Below are 20,904 nucleotides of genomic sequence, written 5' to 3'. Positions count from 1 at the left end.
AAACCACAGAGCCTAGGACTTGCCGATCAAAAGGTTGGCGGTTCAAATCCCCGTGATGGGTTGAGCTCCCATTGCTCGGTCCCTGCTCCTGCCAACCTAGCAGTTCGAAAGCACATCAAAGTGCAAGTAAGATAAATAGGTACCACTCCAGCGGGAAGGTAAACGGTGTTTCCTTGTGCTGCTCTGGTTCGCCAGAAGCGGCTTAGTCATGCTGGCCACATGACCCAGAAGCTGTACGCCGGCTCCCTCGGCCAATAAAGCGAGATGAGCACCACAACCCCAGAGTTGGTCACGACTAGACTTAATGGTCAGGGGTCCCTTTACCTTTACCTTTACTGTGCTTGAGCAGCAAACCTGTAGACTCAGGGCGCAGTTCCAGTAGTTAATTTCAAAGTTTAACCACGTAACTTACTCCCAGAAGACGCGGTGGTGGTCGCCAGCTTGGATGGCTTTGGGAATTAGTCAAATTCCCAGAAGACAAGGGCTCTCAGTGGCTGCAACCAAAGTCTTCCTTTGACAGCCTCTCATCAGAACTGAAATCCAGGTAAACAATACCTGACTCAGCCTTAGTCTTGAGCTTCTATTTATCGACTTTCGAACCATAGTGATCCTAAGTCCCCAGCTCCTATTCATTTGGGCAGCCGCCCTGCCCCCCTCCCCCCCCCCCCCGCTTCGCTGGGCCTACTTGACACCTTCCTGTCCTGAGGCAAGGCAGCACTGAAGAAGTCTGGGGAAGGGAGCTTGCGCTGTCAGCTCCTGAACCTGATCTGAGAATTACTTTGCAGCTTTTGTTCTAATATGTCACAATTGGGTTTCTTGGCAGAAAGGTGGTATATAAAGGCAATTGGATAAATAATGAATGCATTAAGCCTGCTTCACCCCCCAAATCAGACTTTATATGCAATGAGGAAAAAATGACTGGGAAATGAACTTGCTTGCTACATCTCCCTGGCCACAAACAAGTGAGAACGAATGCTCAATGAATGGCCCACATCGTTTAACCTAAGGTTACCATACATCCCCGTTTCCCGGGGACAGTCCCCGGATTTACAAATCAGTCCCCATACAAAATCCATTGAAGTTGAAAAGTGTCCCTGGATTCATTGAAAAAAATCTGGTAACCTTAGTTTAAGCATCCTGCAAACCTTTTGCAAACAAACCAGGGGGGAATGCTCAGTAAACAGGTCATCTGGAAGCAGCCACAGCCTGTTCAAAATCTTCACCAGGCAGCCTTGTTGGTGGCTCTGCCCCAGACCCTGCAATATCCAGCTGGCAAGGATCAGAAGGTGGTGTTCAGAACTACTGGTGTCCGTATTTCTCCAGACAGGTCATCTGTTTCCTCCTGTGCTGTTGCCTGCCAGTCCACAAACTGCGGGTGCATGGGCTATGCAGTCTGCGGAATGTGGAATACCAATGAGAAACACAATGACCTTCCCTTGGATAATTCTCTGTGCACTCCCAAACACAGAAAGTACCGTAAACAGATGCGGAAAAATCCAAGGCTCCCGAACCTTTTTGCAGCTATGAAGGAGGAGGTATTTTGGCAGGCGGAGTGTGTTGTGTTGCAGCGCTGGAAGAGAGCGAGAGAAGAAGCCGCTGCAAAAAACTACCACTTTAAAATGCTCAGAAAGGCCTGTCCTACTTCAACATTTGACTGCCCTAGAAGCTTTGAAAGAAGTTGCCGACTTCTACATATAAGAAGCCTGCTGTGGTTCCTATTCTTTTCTTTTGCACTCCATTCTGTGACGCCTGCCTATCCGTTTTCTTTCGCAGAGTCCTGATTAAGCGGCTGCATTTGTCGCTCCCACTGTCACGGCCCCTGCAGGTTGTACCAGGCAGATGTTGAGGCTGTAATGAGCCATTGTCCGCAGAATGAGAAACTCTGTAAGATCCAGAGTCCTTGAACTCGTAGGCAACATCTTGGAAACACGGTTTCATTGTTTGTATGCTAATGTTCTATGTGAAAAGCTCCTTCTACTCAAGGCTTCTGCGCCAGAAGGCTGAGATTCCTCCACTGGGCAAAAAGATGTCAAAGACTCCTAATAGGAAAAGTTCTATTAAATGAGATTATACACAGCTAACCAAAAGATTTGCTTTCGGGAAAAGTTAAAGCTGGATTTTTGTTAAAGTTTTCTGTGAAAGAGATCCCCCAGGAGTCTGGGATCCAGCATGCAGAACTTTCGTCTACAATCAATCCCAACATAGATTTCATTTCCATATATCTGAAAGTCGCTTTGGGACTTTCTTAGTCGTGGGACTTAATGAATAAATTTAGTAAAACTAGGATTTATTATTATTATTAATAATAATAATAATAACAAAAACAAGAACAACTTGTCCTTTTTCCAGAAAGAGTCCCGGATGGCAAACACATGCACAATTTAAAAACTAAAACATTCTAAATCAGTTAAAACATCATTAAAAAAAACTCTATTACAATTAAAATTATCTGAAAGCACTTTCGGTTTAAAGCATTCTAAAACACATTCAGTTAAAAACATTATTCCATCTGATGATCATGACATTTCCAGCAACAGTATTCTTCAGTTCCCAAATGCTTGGGTAAAGAGGAATGTTTTCAAATTCCTCCTGAAAGTTAAAAATGATGGAGACAGGCATACCTCACCAGGGAGGACATTCCACAACTGGGGCGCCATCACTAAAAAGGCCCTGCCACATTTAAGCACCAACTGGGCAGCCTCTAGTGGTGGCAGCAGCACCAACAAGGCCTCACCTGACCATTGTAAAGTCCAAGGCGGTTGGCACTGGAGAAGGCACTCTTTGGAGTACTTGCATCCCAAGCCCTAAATATATCTGTGGTATTACATGTCCCACCCCCAATGTCTATAAGCAATGAGAAATGTCCCAGTAGTTAGTACAGTTAGTAAAGTTTGGCTTCCTTTGGAAGGAGAGATTCACAGGAGACTTACTGCCTTTATTTTATTTATTTACAAATATACAAAATATAGAACAGGTGGAAACAGTCTGCACACACTCCAAGCAAGGAAATAATCCTGCTCCCTGCATGTGAGATACCCAGAGAGAGAGATGATACTTGCTTTAAAAGTGTCAAATACAGCTGCTTTAAAGGTGCTGGGAACCTTTGTGCTGAAGAACAGGGTATGATTCTAATACAAGGAAGAAGGCACACATATAATGAGGTGCTTTTGCCCTCATTGGAACGCTGGGATAAGTCAATGCAGAATACTCCCTGCATTTCTATCTAACTGAAAGGGCTAGAGACTCCTCTAAACATTTGGAGAAGTCAGAATGATCTCGGAGAAGGGGCCACGCCTCTGCAGGCCATGCTCTCTGGGGCTGATAGTAGCCCCTCTCCCGTTCCAGAATTAGTTATGCCGAACACACTTGCACCCGTTTGTGGTTCAAAGGGCAATGGAAGTAGCGCCTTGGTCCTTCTGTTCCGTAAGGGTCACCAAGATCAGTGAGGTGCTTTGTGGCCAGAAGGTGGCTGGCTGTTCGCTGGTGCTGCTTCGCAAGACGGTGCATAGCACGCAGCTGTTGCCGCCGTTGAGATACTTGCTGCAGACACTGCGTCGTAGAAGGACGTCCCAGCCAGGGTACCTTGAAGGAGGCAGCAGCAGAGCTTCAGGTGGTAGCCACAGACTGGGATAAGGCCTCCCAAAAGGGATGAGGGCGCTGACAGAGTCAGTCCAGGTATTTATTTATTTATTTATTCATCAACTTAATGTAAAGTCTATCAAACCTAGACCCTGGCAGACTGACAGCTCTTATAAAAAAGGTAAAGGTAAAGGACTTGTGGACAGTTAAGTTCAGTCAAAGGCAACTACAGTGGTACCTCAGGTTACATACGCTTCAGGTTACATACACGTCAGGTTACAGACTCCGCTAACCCAAAAATATTGCTTCAGGTTAAGAACTTTGCTTCATGATGAGAACAGAAATTGTGCTCCAGCGGCGCAGCAGCAGCAGGAGGCCCCATTAGCTGAAGTGGTGCTTCAGGTTAAGAACAGTTTCAGGTTAAGTACGGACCTCTGGAACGAATTAAGTACTTAACCCGAGGTACCACTGTATGGGATTGTGGCGCTCATCTCACTTTCAGGCCGAGGGAGCTGGCATTTGACGCAGACAGCTTTCCGGGTCATGTGGCCAGCATGACTAAATCACTTCTGACTCAACGGGACACTGTGACGGAAACCAGAGCGCATGGAAACGCTGGTACCTATTGATCTACTCGCACTGGTGTGCTTTTTAACTGCTAGGTTGGCAGGAGCAGGGACAGAGCAACGGGAGCTCACCCCATCAAGGGGATTTGAACCGCCAACCTTCTGATCAGCAAGCCCAAGAGGCTCAGTGGTTTAGACCACAGCGCCACCCGTGTCCCATTGGCATAAGCTCTTATGGGCTAAAGCTCACTGCATCAGATACAGGACTACTGCGTGACTCACGAGGCTTTCTTTGGCTCCTGTTAGCATCTGAGGTGAGGAAAGTGAGCAGTGAAGATTTTATCTAATCAGAATTTTGTAGGATTGGGGATCTCTTTCACCCACTTAATAAATAAATATCCATGCAATCAGTTGGCTGATTTAGGGATCCTAGCTTGGAAGCTGTCAGGAGGCCACCCATGACTCTCACATTTCCCTGTTCCACACTAATACTTATGTGATGTCCGCTAAATGACAGGCCAAAAACAAGATGGAGAGATGTGGGTGTTCATTCCACAGTGTTTAAAGCCTGTTCAGTTGCTCAGAATGGCAAAGTCAGCACAGGAAACCAGTTAAGAGAGAAAGGCCATTCACTCACAGTGGGGTGCAAACCAGGACTACGGCTGAGAGAAGTTAGGACATGCTAGGCCTCAGAACAAAACATAAACTTTATATTTTTGTTATTGCTTTGTTATGTTTCCTTAAATTACTATAAGCTGGCCCGAGCATCAGAACAGCAACTGGAGGGTGGCATAAAAGGTTAAGTTGCAGTTTAAAAAGCACCTGTGATGCTAGGTTCAATTCCCGGTGTCTCCACCTCCGGGCAGAACTTGGAAATGCCCCTCTCTGAAACCCACAGGATTTCTCCTCACAGGCGTTGGCCACTGTGAGAACAGGATGCTGGACTGGTTAGGCCATTGGCCTGATCCAGCAGTGTTCTTCTAAATGGCCTCGGCTCAGTATACCTAAAGGAGCATCTCCACCCCCATCATTCTGCCTAAACTACAGGGAACCAGGCAGAGGGCCTTCTTGGCAGTGGCTCCCACCCTGTGGAATGCCCTCCCACCAGATGTCAAAGAGAAAAATAACTACCTGACATTCAGAAGAAATCTTAAGGCAGCCCTGTTCAGGGAACTTTTTAATGTGTGACATTTTTATGTATTTTTAATCTTTGTTGGAAGCTGCCCAAAGTGGCTGGGAAAACCCAGCCAGATGGGCAGGGTACAAATAATAAATTATTATTATTATTATTATTATTATTATTATTATTATTATTATTATTATTACTGTTTTTGAAGCCTGAAGAGCCAGTCAGAATAAAAACTACTGAGCAAAATGAACCAGTGGTCCGGCTCCTAACAGGTTAATAGATAGGTATTGAAGAAGTCTTTAAGACAGATATGAGAGGGGTAGCAGTGTGACAGTAAAATAATAGTTCCCAGACACATCTGGGTTTTCTGTAGGGTCTGGTCCCAAGCATCCCTCTCACCTGCTGAGAGAGTGAGCGGCCCTTCTTAGCTGCTGCAGCCTCACGCTGGCGTTTGGGTTCCTCGTGCAGGGCCATCCAGACCTCCTCAGCGCCCATATCTGTGGATCAGGGTGGTTTTTTTAAAAAGTGTGAATGTCACTTAGAGACTCTTTTTATGTGGCAACAAGCGACTCATAAATCAAAAGCAATCAAAACACAAAACGCTTTCCCCCCAAAGAGATACTTGGAATTAAAGGAGACTTTTCATGAGACAAGTGAATCTCCACACAGCCCACCGCAATCACTTCACCTCATGAGTCACGACACGAAAAAGAAAAAAAATCATCTGATAATTTGGCAGCACTAGCCATAACTGGTCGTGACTGAGTTTGTGAAACTGATGCACACACGTACACAGCTGTTGGTTTAGCAGCCTGTTAGCAGACTGAGGGGAAGGGAATTTCAGGGGATCACCCATTTCACTGCCGGCCACATAGCTTACTGGCTCCCTGCCTGGCAAGCAACCAGGTGGGAGCCATGATGAGGGCTTATTTATACCCGGCCTATCTGGCTGGTTTCCCCCAGCCATTCTGGGTGGCTCCCAATAGAATATTAAAAACACAGAGCCTATGGCCCTCTGGAACCTGGGGCTCAAACATACATAGCAGCATGTTCTGGTACTCTGTGCTAATTAACTCGAAACAAGGAACCACCTCATGGTTTGAAAACGGTTCACAGTCCCACTTTATCATCAGAGATTCGGGGTTGCAGGGAGTTGAACACCCATTTCTATTTCTGCTGCAAAGTCCCTGTCCTCTGTCAGGAGCTCGTCCTACACTCAAGTAGGACCCTGGCAGAGAGACATGCCCGACTGGCATGTTCTCTCCCTCCTGGTCAATCGTTCAGGAGCTTCAAAAGCTTTCTTCTGCCCAAACATCACAGCGACCGATGCCAACAGACATCAGAACACTTAGGGATCTGCAGAGTCTTCGCAGCTTGCGTGACAGACCTCAGGAACTCAGCATTTTGGCTAATCTACTTTATTAACCTATAAACACACATGGAGCACTGCAACGCGGCTCTCTCTCTCTCTAGCATCAGACAGCAAAGAGGAAAAAAAGCACAAAGGACAATAGTCCCACTTCATGGAACACAGTAACACAAACATCTTGTCTCTGTCACTTCCCACTCTGTGGAGTCAAAACATATACCGTCATGTGATAGACAACAATCCCATGACTGCAGTCATAGAGCAGGAATTCTAACAACCTCAGCATCCTAGAGCTGTCCAATCAGCATGAAAGGGGAGATTTTCAGCCAATGGGAATTCTTCTCACCCTTTGTGCTGATTGGAGACCATCACAGTGAAAGGAGGAGAGTCGACCACTGAGGATCGGCTCCTGGGGTCACTCTGGAGAAGACATGAGAAAAGAACACAGAGGAGTTGCTACTTCCTATGTTCCAAAGATAAGCACTGAACACTGAAAACACAAGGTACTTCAGTTTGACTGATTATTTAATTTGTATACCACTCGATACATTAAAAATATCTCCAAGCAGTGTACAAAAGACTGAAGCAACAACAGGCAACTTAACAAAATGTTACAAAAAGACACAGCTCGATAGAAAAATGTGACATGAATACCAATTTACTAACATATTAAAAAATAAGCATTGGTTTATTTTTCCTTCTGACACACCCTCCCACTCAGCCTCTAGGTTCTCACTCAGGGTCCAAACAAATTCTCAGCTCACCCACAAAAGTCTCGCAATGAGAAGAGTGCCTGGAAACCGCGGGCATCACCCTAGTCTCTCGCTCTGGACTTGCGTTTTATGAGCAAGCCCAAGGTGAATTATATTTCCTCAGGCTGCCCACAGCTGTGTCCCATTCATCTGCACTCCTCGCATCCAATTCGAGGTGTGGCAGGTTTGTTGAGTTTCCTAGAGGATCCAAAGGATGGGTTTCAAGGGAATGGTGAAGTGCAATGGAACGTCAAGGAAAACACAACTTTAAGTAGCTCCAAAAGATTCGGAGCTCTCCAAACAATTTGCCCATATATGAGCACAGAAAATAGATCTAGCTGAAAGGCAACATGTGGAGATCAGCATGGATTTTTTTGTGCTGTATCCCATCCTTATTATTGTTGTGTAATATTGTTTCATAATCTTAGAAGGGAGAGTGACTGTGGGGCAGGGGGGAGGGGAGGCCTGTGAATATTACTTCTGAATTTGCCACTACACTACCAGACTGGGATGAAGAGGCAAAGTATCCAAAAAGTTCCTATGAAGCAGCATAAAAGGTACTGTATTTTTTGCTCTATAAGACTCACTTTTTCCCTCCTAAAAAGTAAGGGGAAATGTGTGTGCGTCTTATGGAGCCAATGCAGGCTTGCGCAGCTATCCCAGAAGCCAGAACAGCAAGAGAGATTGCTACTTTCACTGCACAGCGATCCCTCTTGCTGTTCTGGCTTCTGAGATTCAGAATATTTTTTTTCTTGTTTTCCTCCTCCAAAAACTAGGTGCGTCTTGTGGTCTAGTGCGTCTTATAGAGCGAAAAATACGCTAAAAGTAAAGGGACCCCTGACCATTAGGTCCAGTCGTGGCTGACTCTGGGGTTGTGGCGTTCATCTCGCTTTACTGGCCGAGGGAGCCGGCGTACAGCTTCCGGGTCATGTGGCCAGCATGACTAAGCCACTTCTGGCAAACCAGAGCAGCGCATGGAAACGCTGTTTACCTTCCCGCCGGAGCAGTACCTATTTATCTACTTGTACTTTGATGTGCTTTCGAACTGCTAGGTTGGCAGGAGCAGGGACCAAGCAACGGGAGCTCACCCCATCGCGGGGATTCAAACCGCCAACCTTCTGAGCGGCAAGTCCTAGGCTCTGTGGTTTAACCCACAGCGCCACCCGTGTCCCATGAAGCAGCATACACTCACCTAAACCAGTCACCAGCAGGCGCTTCACCCGAGGGCTTACTGGCTGCTCCTTGGCAGGTGGACGCAGGAAGTAGGAGGCCCTCTCTGAGCCCAGCAGCCTGAGGAGAAAGATACCAAGAGGCCATGTTGTCCCTCCCTACTGAAAACACCTACCATCCGGGTTGAGTTTATTAAACTAGCTCCCTCCCAACAGCAACCCATCCAAGTGTTGAAGGCTGATGAACCTGGGCAAATGGGGCACTGCCCTACCAAACTCACTCTGCTCTCAGCCAGCTCTTGCCTGCCTGCCTTCTTAATTATAACCAGTCTTATGGGTGGCACTGCCTGGCAGTTTCCTCCGTGTTGCCCCTTGTAGATCTCAGGAGTGAGGAGGATGGGGCCAAAATTAGTTGGCTCCGCCTGTTATTGGCTCTAGCTCCACCTACTGCTGTCTCCCTGTCTTCTGCTCTACCAGCCATCACTGCATCCAAACCATGATCAGAACCCCACATTTTAGATCAGGATTCATCATGTCCAGTCTGGAGCCTAGGCACTCATCTATGTTTGCCACATTGGCATAGTTTAAAAGACACCTGCTTCTTGGTAGAAAAGCAATGACAAACCTAGACAGCATCTTAAAAAGCAAAGACATCACCTTGCCAACAAAGGTCCGTATAGTAAAAGCTATGGCTTTCCCAGTAGTGATGTATGGAAGTGAGAGCTGGACCATAAAGAAGGCTGATTGCCTAAGAATTGATGCTTTTGAATTATGGTGCTGGAGGAGACTCTTGAGAGTCCCATGGACTGCAAGAAGATCAGACCTATCCATTCTTAAGGAAATCAGCCCTGAGTGCTCACTGGAAAGACAGATCGTGAAGCTGAGACTCCAAAACTTTGGCCACCTCATGAGAAGAGAAGACTCCCTGGAAAAGACCCTGATGTGGGGAAAGATGGAGGGACGACAAAGGACGACGAGATGGTTGGATAGTGTTCTCAAAGCTACCAGCATGAGTTTGACCAAACTGCGGGAGGCAGTGGAAGACAGGAGTGCCTGGCATGCTCTGGTCCATGGGGTCATGAAGAGTCGGACACGACTAAACAACTAAACAACAACAACAACAATATATCCTCTAGATGCTGATTTGATGATGATGATGATGATAATGATGATAATAATAATAATAATAATAATAATAATAATAATAATAATAATAATAATAATAATAATTTATTACTTATACCCCATCCATCTCCCCAGCCACTCTGGGCGGCTTCCAGCAAGAGATTAAAAATACATTAAAACATAAGTAATTAAAAACTTCCCTAAACAGGGCTGCTTTCAGATGTCTTCTAAACATCAGATAGTTGTTTATTTCTTTGGCATCTGATGGGAGGCATTCCACAGGGCCCCGTTTGAGCCACGTTACCAGAAAGATGGCAATTTCAACCTGTTCATCATGGTTCTCAGAAGGTTATTTCCAGCAGGCCATTGGTCCTTTCTGTCCCCCAGGGATGTGTAAGAAAATACATCCTGGATCAGACCACTTTCTGTTTCCCACAATGGCCAACTAGATGCCAATGTTTCAAAGTCCAATAGCAGTAACACTCTCCTGACTGTGATCTCCAGCATTTGATATTAAAAGTTGTTGTTGTCGTTTAAAGTTTTGTACAAGTTGCATTGCTGTGCTAAAGCTAATAATGCATTTTTGAAAAATAGATAAATTGTTTTCAAAAGGAGTGAAGGGAAGAGCACAATGCAGGAGAAATATAAAAATGTAGCTCTTACAAGGGCAAACTCTACCCTTGAAATGTTTTATTGTTGGCATTTGTTATATATTACTCAAACATGTTTCCCACTTTGTTGCAAATTTCCATAAGGCGCTTTAGTGGGTTTAAACAGGTCCATTTCATTGCAGATACAATATATTATTCATTCCAGTTTTTGATTAATGAGCTTCCCTTCGCTCCCCAACCTGCAAACACCTCATTCTATAATTCATTGTACACCTATTTTTAGTGAAGTATTGCTGATTCGTAAAATGCAGGAGCTTCCTTCCAGCCTCTTCTCAACCCACAACTGTGCACTTAAGCCCGTTGATATCAGTAGGACAACTCATGAGAAAGTACATGAGGTTGGTGGGGCTTTTGGGGGGTTTTTTAGAGGTTGCATTTCATCTTAAGAACAGGTCTTTGAGGTGGCTAAGAAGAACAATTCCAAATAACAAACTCCATTTAAATTTTAAATAACCGATAACAGGAATAATAAAAACCTATTTATTTTCTTAGTAGATCTGTATATCTCCTAAGTTTCTTCTGTCATAGAACTCAGCCCTGTTTAGGGAGGTTTTTAATCTTTGAAGTTTTATTCTGTTTTTAATGTTCTGTTGAAAGCCGCCTCTCTAACCATAATCCCAGTTGCACCGCAACTTGAAAGGCCCTTCTGTCTGTCCCACCAATGTATAAAGCATGTTTGGATGGAACTCAAAAGAGGACCACTCTCCCTCCGAGGTTCTGGAATGTTCCCAGGTTCTGGAATGCCTTGCCAAGGGAGGCCTAGCTAATTCTGTCTCTAGTGCCCTCCCACAGGCAGGTAAAGACATGTCAGGCCTTTGACCATGACAAACCAGAAAGTGCTTTGTTCTTTTTTGCATATAATTTTCCTGTTTTACAGTTTAAAATACTCATTTTTAAATTCTTAAGATATCAATGACTTCCCTTTTTCTCTTTCCATGGTTCATTTTGCATATCATAAATCCCTGCATATTTTACAAAAACTACACCATTCGCAAAAACTACACCATTATTGCATCCATCAAAACTTATTTACACTGTTGAATTTATCTTAATGCTGCCAGCTTTTTCAGCTGTACACAATTATTTTCCATATTTTCAATAAACATTTTCCAATCTTCTCTAAACATATGTTCTTCTTGTTATCTTATTTTTTATGTTAAGTCTGCAAGCTGCGCATATTCTGTCAACTTAAGTTGCCATTCTTCTTTGGTTGGGACCTTGCTCGTTTTCCATTTTTGGGCTAACGAAACACAGGGCCACAGTAGTGGCATACATAAATAACCTTTTCTGATACCTGGGAATTTCAGTCTGAATTATCCCCAGCAGAAAGGACTCTGGTTTTGGGAGGAATGAAGGATGCGGGTGGCACTGAGCCTTGGGCTTGCCGATCAGAAGGTCGGCGGTTCGAATCCCTGCAACAGGGTGAGCTCCCGTTGCTCAGTCCCAGCTCCTGCCAACCTAGCACTTCGAAAGCACGTCAAAAGTGCAAGTAGATAAATAGGTACCACTCTGGCAGGAAGGTAAACAGCGTTTCTGTGCGCTGCTCTGGTTTTGCTAGAAGCAGCTTAGTCCTGCTGGCCACATGACCCAGAAAAACTGTCTGTGGACAAACGCCGCCTCCCTCGGCCAGTAAAGCAAGATGAGTGCCGCAACCCCAGAGTCGTCTGCGACTGGACTTAACTGTCAGGGGTCCTTTACCTTTACCTTTTTACTTTTAAACGTTTTTTCCAATTAATTATGGATCATTTCCCAATACTCTTTTACAAGTCCACCACACATGAAAGAACGTTCCCTCCATCAGATCAGCGCTCTGGTCTGATTCCTGTCTCTGACAGGACTGCTCTGTGGGGCTTAGGGCTCTCCCAAACCCTTGACCCAAGTGATAGGTCACTGCTCACCTGTGGAGATACTGTGGATAGTCTGGCAGGGGACTGCTTACAACTTCCTTCGTCTGAATCCTTTGCAGGTTCCATCTTCCAGACCCATTGGAGTCTGCCCACCTGTGAGAATCTTTGGCATGTCCTGAACAACGGGGCCAGACATGGCCTGGATATGCCATCATAATCTGCTAGAACATCATAGGGATAAAAGCAAAGATTGCACCTGAACTTATTCCTTCCTGAACTTCCCAGGGCCGGCCTCTATCCCTTCCACTTGCTGCCCCCCTTCCCACTTTCTTCACAACAAGAGCAGCCCCTCATTTGCCTATTGGCCTGATGACTAACCTGCCGGATTCTGAGTTTAGGACCTGGTGTGCAGTCGTGCAGCACTGTGGCATCCAAGCTCTTTAGTCTTCCTTGTTTGGGCTGTCACCATGGTGCTTTGCCTTCCACCTGCCTCACGAAAGGTAGAAACCAGAACGAAATCATTTCAACACAGGCAGAGAGGAAAGTGTAGGCTGCAATCCTATGTGTGAAATTTGGCTGCATGGCTTCTTCAATACTTTGCATGCCTAAAAGAAAGTCACATTTAACCTAGTGGGACTTGCCTTAAGAGTTTAAGCATGTAAAAAAAATTGGATATGTTACAATGTGCCATTATTTGGGATTAAGTTACGTTGAATTTTTGGATTTACTTGAGTGGGAAACCAAGTATTGGCCTGTCTAAGGAGTTGAAAGTTAAGAGTCCCATGGCTTCTCAAACACAGGCTGCAGACATACCATACATTTAAGACAGATTTAAAGCACATTTCTCTACTCAAAGCAACTTGGGAGGCATAGTAATCAAGGCTTTGTTCCCCTCCAGTCTACTTAAGAAGCTCAGCATATGAAGAGGCTAAGCTGGTTGTTCCACCTCAGCCGTATGGCTTTCACAAGCCATTATTGTGTTCCTATATCAGTAATTTAGGAATTTTCACCATTGTAACTAAGCCAAGTTTGACTGCCTTTGCAAATTTATCTGGATGCTGTATGGAAAAGCACATGAATCTGACATGTGGAGAGTTCGTAAGTAAACCATTTTTAACTTACCGAAGGTGTAATATTTTTTCTTTGCTAAGGGAAGAGGAAGGTTTTGAACTCACGATGGCACATTTTAAAGGTCTAACAGCCTATTTTTTCATTTGGTGATGTTATATCAGGGAATTCTCCTTACCTATTTTTCCCTTGAGCCAACAGGCACTCCTAGCCACAAAGGACACCTGTGTTGCCAGCGGCAGAGCAGGATCCAAGAACATGCACCAAACTAAGCTCAGGATATATCACCTTGAAACTAGCCGATACCGGCATGCAAAGTATAAATAAAATGCACTGAAACATAATGCTTGCCCAGCATGTGCAGAAACAAATGCATTTTCACTGTACACACGACAAGTTCTGCTGCATCAGATGAAAAGCCTGTCCAGTCACAGTGGCCAACTAGATGGCTATGGGAAGATTTTGCGCACATTTAACATAGCGTCCAAAAAAGGGTTTCCCAATGCCTTTGCAACTTCTGCATTGCGCAAGCCTACATATTCCTTCTCTCAAAACCTTTCAGGGTTTTTTTTGCTACCCACACACTTCAACAGTTTATCTGTTGCTCATAACACCTTCTGCAGCTGTCACCCTAGTATTTGCCCTCTGTACATTTCAGATTCCGATAAGAAAATGAAAACCACCCCTTCCTGCTACAAAGGAGTTTTCAGATTAAAGGAGGGGATGGGAATTCTCATTTCTTCAGCTTCGGCTTTTGCGTTTCATGAGGTCTGAAGCGCTTCAGAGCTTGGGGTGTGTGTGCAGGGAGAGCAAAGTGTTTTGCTTGGCCAAAGTCCTGGCAGGTGGTTAGTGGGGGCCCGACTGTTAATAATTCCCAGCTAGAATAGGGGGTTTGGAAGACTTTTGTTTGTGTGTGGGGAGGGGAAACCCCCCCCCATAGTGGGAAGAAACTCCATGTGAGGAAAGCTTTACAATAAGGCACATTCAACGGCAAGAACGAGAGGAGGCGGAGAGAGAGAGAAAGAAGAGAGATCAAGGGTGAATGGGGCTGTCTGATTAAATGAGGTCTGAAAGGAGAGAGCGAGCCATTCACAACAGGAACGAAGCCTTCACCGGTAACAACTCAGACTTAATCCAGGGAAGATGGGGAGGGGGGACGGCTGTGGAACTCCATGTAAGATTTCCAGCCCGATTCTGTGTGGGCTGTTGCTTGTTGTGGACAGCGTGATGCCAAAATCATATCCACATCTCCCACAGAGGTGAGCTGGACCACCCTAATCTTGAAGCTACTTCTCAGGCAGAAGGTTCCAGAAGGGCAGTTACTTTCCTGACTCTAACACCCCCCTCCACTTTCTTCTTCCAACTAGGCCAGGCATGGCCAAATTTGGGACTACAGCTCCCACCATCCCTAGTAAAATATACTCTGAGTCGAGAGTGGATTTCATGCCTTTATTCAGCTCATAGTGGTGAGGAGGAACGGAAGTTCCCCCTGAATGTCTGCTTTATATACATTATTTACACAATGGGCCCCATGTGATTGGCTAATTCTGCGAGTCACCTGTAGGCCAATCTGGTTGCGGATTCACTTCCACCTGCAGCTGGATTGGGTGGCTCCTGCGGACCAATCATACTGCTGCATTGTTCTAGGACCAATCATACTGCTGCATTCTGAATCCTATTGTTCTAGGACCAATCAGACTGCTGCTTTTTGGATCCTATTCAACTCAGTACATAATACCTAGCTAACAGCTAAATGAAGTAATTCACAAGGACCAGGCAGGCTTTCTCCCAGGCAGACATTTGTTTGATAACACTAGGAACATTATTGATATTTTGGAACTTTTGCAAACAAATATCAATACAAGAGCAGTGTTAATTTTTATTGACGCGGAGAAAGCCTTTGACAATATTTCCTGGAGGTTTATGAAGAAAAATTTGGAAGGGATGGGAGTGGGACAGGGGTTCGAAAATGGCATAGAAGCAATCTATTCAGAACAAAAAGCTAAATTGATAGTGAACAATGTGGTGACAGATGAGTTTAAAATTGAAAAAGGAACACGGCAAGGGTGTCCCTTATCCCCTCTGTTATTTATTTCAGTCCTGGAGGTGCTTTTGAACATGATAAGGGAGGACCGGTTGATAAAAGGAATACATGTCGGAGAGAAGCAATATAAACTGAAAGCTTTTGCAGATGATTTGGTTTTGACATTACAGGAGCCAGAATCTAGTACAAAAAGAGTATTAGAACTGATTCAAGAGCTTGGTCGGGTGGCGGGATTCAAGTTGAATAAGCAAAAAACCAAGGTTTTGGTTAAAAACTTGACACCTTTAGAAACAGATGAGTTTCAGAAAGAAACGGAACTAACTGTGGTTAAAAAAGTGAAATACCTGGGGATAAATTTGTCTTCCAGAAATTTGAATTTGTTTAAGGACAACTATGAAAAATGTTGGTTAGAGGTTAAAAAGGATTTAGAAATTTGGTCAAGATTGAAACTTTCCTTGTTGGGTAGAATTGCAGCAGTAAAAATGAATGTATTGCCAAAGATGCTGTTTTTGTTTCAGGCCCTTCAGATTGTGGACAGAGCTGAATGTTTTGGTAAATGGCAGAAGGATATTTCGAAATTTGTCTGGCAGGGCAAAAAGCCCCGGATAAAATTCAAAATACTAACTGATGCAAAAGAAAGAGGGGGGTTTGCCCTGCCAGACTTAAGGTTATACTATGAAGCTGCAGCCTTCTGCTGGATGAAAGATTGGCTGTTACTGGAAAACACCGATGTCCTAGATCTAGAGGGGTTTGACAATGTTTTTGGGTGGCATGCATATTTGTGGTACGACAAGGTTAAGATTCATAAAACATTTAAAAACCATATTGTCAGAAAAGCAATATTTATGGTCTGGATAAAATACAAAGACTTATTAGAAAGTAAGACCCCGAGGTGGCTATCACCAGTGGAGGCCAAGGCCCGAAAAAGACCCAATATGGAGACTGGTTGGTTGAAATATGGGGAAATGTTAGAAAAAATAGGCGACAATTGGAGATTACAGAGCTATGAAAAAGTAAAGCATAAGGTGCAAGACTGGTTTCATTATGCTCAAATTCAAGAGATGTTTAAGTTGGACAAAAAAACAGGATTCCAGGTGGAAAAATCGAAATTAGAGACAGAATTGTTAGAACCAAAGACAAAGGTACTTTCGAGAATGTATAACTTGCTGCTTAAATGGAACACTCAGGATGAGACAGTTAAATCCGCCATGATAAAATGGGCTCAAGACACTGGGCACAACATTATGTTTGAGGACTGGGAAAGGTTATGGACCACCGGTATGAAATTTACGGCATGTAGTGCCCTGAAAGAAAACATTCTGAAAATGATATACAGGTGGTACATGACCCCAGTCAAGCTTGCTAAAATATACCATTTGTCTGATAACAAATGCTGGAAATGTAAGGAGGCGGATGGGACATTCTTCCACCTCTGGTGGACATGCCCAAGGGTAAAGGCTTTCTGGGAAATGATTTACAATGAGTTAAAAAAGGTATTTAAGTATACCTTTCCTAAGAAACCAGAGGCCTTCCTTTTGGGCATTGTCGGCCAGAAAGTGTTAAAGAAAGATAGAGTATTTTTTATGTATGCAACAACAACAGCAAGGATACTTATCGCAAAGCACTGGAAGACACAAGATTTGCCCACACTGGAGGAGTGGCATATGCAATTGATGGACTATATGGAACTGGACGAAATGACTGGCAGAATCCGAGATTTGGGAGAAGAAACAACGGAGGAGGACTGGAAAAAATTCAAAGACTATTTACAAAAACATTACAAGGTATATGAATGCCAATAATTTGCATGACCTGGGAAACTAAGCTCCAGCAATAAGATTTTGTATATTGGAAATTAAGATATGACCTGGAAAGGACTAAAGTTTAAAATAATATTGTGTTTAGTTTAAAGTAAAAGTAAATTGATAATAAGCATTTTGAACCTAAAAGAGAATTATTTGAAAATATTAATAACACACGAAACAAGCTATTAATTTGCTGACATTTTATTGTTAAGAAAGCAGGGTGAGGGAGACGTGGGGAAGTCCAGTAAGTCATGGAAAAATGTAATTGAAAGTTGGATTTCTTTTGTTTTTCTTTTCTTCTTTTTTCTTTTGTTGTTTGATATGATAACTGGAAAAAAGCAATAAAAATATATTTTAAAAAAAACATAATACCTAGCTAACAGGACCAGTGGTCAGGGATGATGGGAATTGTACTCCCAAAACAGATGGAGGGTCAAGTTTGGCCATGCCTGAACTAGGCCAAGACACTGTGTTGCCTGAGGCAAAGGAGATGATGGTGCCCTCTCTACTAAAACTGACTGAAACAGCAGCTGGATCTTTTCTGCAATACGGGCAATGGGGCTGCATTCTTCCTTACCCCTCAATGAGCTACAGGTCCCAGCACCCTTAAACTATAGCTCTCATGATTCTTGGGGGGGGGGGTAGATGTGTCTTAAGATGTGTGCACAGCCTGGGTTGCACCCTCAACAATGTCTTCCAACAATTCCCAGCATTCCCAGTTCCCCATGTTCTCCCCATAGTTGCATTCTCGGTAGTGGTGCCCGCCCTGCGGAACGCCCTCCCATCAGATGTCAAGGAAATAAACAACTATCTGACTTTTAGAAGACTTCTGAAGGCAACCTTGTTTAGGGAAGTTTTTAATGTCTGATGTTTTATAGTGTTTTCAATATTCTGTTGGGAGCCAACCAGAGTGGATGGGGAAACCCAGCCAGATGGGCAGGGTATAAATATTTATTATTATTATTATTATTATTATTATTATTATTATTATTATTATTATTATTATTATTATCATTATCATTATTATTATCATTATCATTATTATTATTATATACATCACCTCACAGTGCCAAAGGTTCTTCAGTGGTTTCCAACCCAAGGCAGGGTGGCGGAATTTTGACTTTTTTGATTCCAGGATGAAAATCTCTTAAAGCTACCACTCATAAGTCCTTGCAAATGTATGCAAATTTCAAACCAAGTACAGGTTAAAAACCCTTACCAAAAGATAATGGGAAAATATTAAAGATGGAAATATTAAAGATGGAAATATTAAAATATTACAGATGGAAATATTCCTGGCCTACTTTTACTGTTTTAATGCTACAAGTTCCCTATATTATCCATAAAAAATATAAAACAATTTGTTTGTTTTTTAAACATATATTTTTATTGAATTTTCAGAAAAAAGACAGTGTCAGCATAAAACATCTTGGCCAGCTGCAAACTGAAACCATGAGATAGACTCCTGAGAGAAAATGGATCCTTTCATTACTAACACTAACATTTATTCAAAATAAATTCAGATTAAATCTTGCCTGGCTGAGACAATGATTATGCTTCATGCCAGGATTCTGGACCAAACCAGGGTTGTTAAAAAAAACTTTTGTGTCCCAAATTTTACTTGTAGAAATATAGCAACCCTAACTCAGCAAAGATCTAGTGCTGATTTACCCATGCCTGCACAACAGCCAACATCTCTTACCTCAGGGCCTTGTCCCTCCCTTAAAAGTATGCTGTTTGAAGTGATGTTAGGCGATAAAAGCAAAACTTCGAGGACAAAGTGCATGCAGACCAAATGGAACGGAGTAATATTTACGATGTGACCTGTGCCATCTGCTGGCTTTTGAAAGGAATGCAGATCAAACAACAAAACGTCGTTTAAAGGTTAAAGGAGCACTTTCTGAGGCACTGCAACCTCTGAACACAAGTTGCTGGAAATTGCAGGTGGTGTGCTCATGTCCACACCTTGCAGGCTTCCCACAGGTATCTGGTCGGCCACTGTGAGAGCAAAATGGTGGAATAGACAGACCACTGGCTGATCCAGAAGCCTCTTAAGGCCTCTGCAGGCATATATGTAATTCTGGGTACCACACCGTTGATTCTGCCTCTAGACTGCATCTTGGGAAATTTAGGGAGATTGCAGATAGTTAGTTAAAATATCCCAAGAACAGAGCTGGTGTGGGAGAAAACTTTTAAATGCTGGAAGCTTCTCAGTATTGCAAGACTCAGTTGGTTATAATAATAATATAAGAATAATTTATTATTTATACCCTGCCCATCTGGCTAGGTTTCCCCAGCCACTCTGGGAGGCTCCCAACAGAATATTAAAAACACAATAAAACATCAGACATTAAAAACTTCCCTAACCAAGGCTGCCTTCAGATGTCTTCTAAAAGCCAGAAAGTTGTTTATTTCCTTGACATCTGATGGGAGGGCATTCCACAGGGCGGGCACCACTACCAAGAAGGCCCTCTGCCTGGTTACCTGTAACTTCTCACAGTGAGGGAACTGCCAGAAGGCCTTTGGCTCTGGACCTCAGTGTCTGAGCTGGTTGGAGCGTGGTGCTGATATTGCCAAGGTTGCAGGTTCAATTGCCTTATGGGACAGCTGAATATTCCTGCAATAGTTGGACTAGACGATCCTCAGGGTCTTTTCCAACTCTACCATTCTATGATTCTCTATCGTTCTCCGAGAGAGGTGTAGCAATAACGGAAGCCTTTTGGGCCATGTAGTAGGTGCACTGAAAGAACTGGAGCCACAATATTTAATTCAAATACATTTCCATCCTTAAGCCCAGCAGCAAGTCAACCTTCTATCCAATTAAAAGTGGGCGAAGTATTTTACTTGTGTGTCGCCTTTGTGTTTTGGTTCCCCACCGGCAACCTTTTTATTTCTTCCTCAAGCTCATTCTGGGAGCGGGGCCAGCCAACCTCTTCAGCAGCCACACGGCGCAAAACAACAAGAAGTAGTTACTCTGAATCCGGGGACGGCCAGTATTGTTCCATTCAACGCTCGCTCCCCAAGACTTCCTCAAAGAAGTGTTGGATCTTTGGGCTGATATCTAAACAAAAAAAAAACCCTAAGCTGCCAAGATGAAGCACATGGGGGGGGGGGTTAAGATGGCACCACGTCAAGTTAAAGGTGGCGTTTTCACATGCAGGAGTGGGGAGAAGAGAGCAGGATTTCTCAGGCTGACCCTGACCTACATTCATTCATTTGAAGATTAGAAGCGCCTTGAACCAGTCGCAAAGGGAATGACAGTGACAACTCTGTTCCTGGATCCGGAAAGGTTGGCCACGGTTCTTTGTGCATCGGTGACTTTGAGACCGGATCTCTGCAATGTGCTGTACGTGGGGGGTTCCTTTGAGCCTGATCTGGAAGCTTCCGTTAGCGCAGAATGATATGGCATGATGGCAGCCAGCAGTGAGACCCTGTCGGCATATGACACCTCTGCTCAGAGACCTGCACCGGTTGCCAATTTGGGCCAAGTTCAAGGTGTTACGATTGGGGTATAAAGCCCTTAGCAGCTTGGAACCAGCTTAACTGCAAGATTGCCTTACCTCACATGAGCAGACTTGGCTGCTTCAATCTGCATAACTGGCACTGCTACAGGTGCCGCATGAAACTCAAAAAAACCCTGGTATTTTAGTGTGGCAGCACCTAAACTTTGAAACTCCCTGCCTATTGACACTAGGCAGGCACCTTCATTGTACTCTGTTTGATGCCTGCTTAAAACATTCTTGTTTAGACAAGTCTACGCGGGTGGCGCTATGGGTTAAA

The 20,904-nt window shown here is 44.0% G+C and overlaps 1 protein-coding gene across 5 annotated transcripts; it reads right to left on the bottom strand.

Annotated features, from left to right (window-relative positions):
- Positions 1-2,944: 2,944 nt before the first annotated feature.
- Positions 2,945-20,861, bottom strand: LOC308581155 (uncharacterized protein). Of its 5 annotated transcripts, none has more exons than XM_081183665.1 (5): positions 18,827-20,861; positions 12,259-12,693; positions 8,588-8,685; positions 5,674-5,771; positions 2,945-3,582 (listed from the first exon to the last, which is right to left on the bottom strand). In XM_081183665.1, exons 2-5 carry the CDS (start codon positions 12,420-12,422, stop codon positions 3,352-3,354), a joined length of 591 nt encoding a protein of 196 aa, XP_081039791.1. In that variant the 5' UTR covers positions 12,423-12,693; positions 18,827-20,861; the 3' UTR covers positions 2,945-3,351. The 5 variants fall into 5 exon arrangements, 3 of the variants coding, with proteins under 3 accessions (XP_081039791.1, XP_081039792.1, XP_081039793.1); XM_081183666.1 differs by lacking the exon at positions 18,827-20,861 and having other exon boundaries at positions 12,259-12,428; positions 12,586-13,548; XM_081183667.1 differs by lacking the exon at positions 18,827-20,861 and having other exon boundaries at positions 12,259-12,425; positions 12,586-13,548.
- Between the last annotated feature and the right edge of the window lie 43 nt (positions 20,862-20,904).

The sequence above is a fragment of the Podarcis bocagei genome (assembly GCF_964188305.1).
Source record: "Podarcis bocagei genome assembly, chromosome: 2".
NCBI classification, from domain to species: Eukaryota; Metazoa; Chordata; class Lepidosauria; order Squamata; family Lacertidae; genus Podarcis; species Podarcis bocagei.
This window is presented reverse-complemented; position numbering and strand designations above follow the sequence as displayed.

What these genes read in the sequence shown, in the direction of transcription:
- LOC308581155 (XM_081183665.1), bottom strand. Translation starts at nt 12,422, where the DNA reads ATGATGGCATATCCAGGCCATGTCTGGCCCCGTTGTTCAGGACATGCC. An exon ending in TATCCACAGTATCTCCACAG is followed by an intron (nt 8,686 to 12,258) that starts GTGAGCAGTGAC and finishes CTTTCTCCTCAG; the next exon opens with GCTGCTGGGCTCAGAGAGGG. An exon ending in GCCGCTCACTCTCTCAGCAG is followed by an intron (nt 3,583 to 5,673) that starts GTGAGAGGGATG and finishes GCCTCCTTCAAG; the next exon opens with GTACCCTGGCTGGGACGTCC.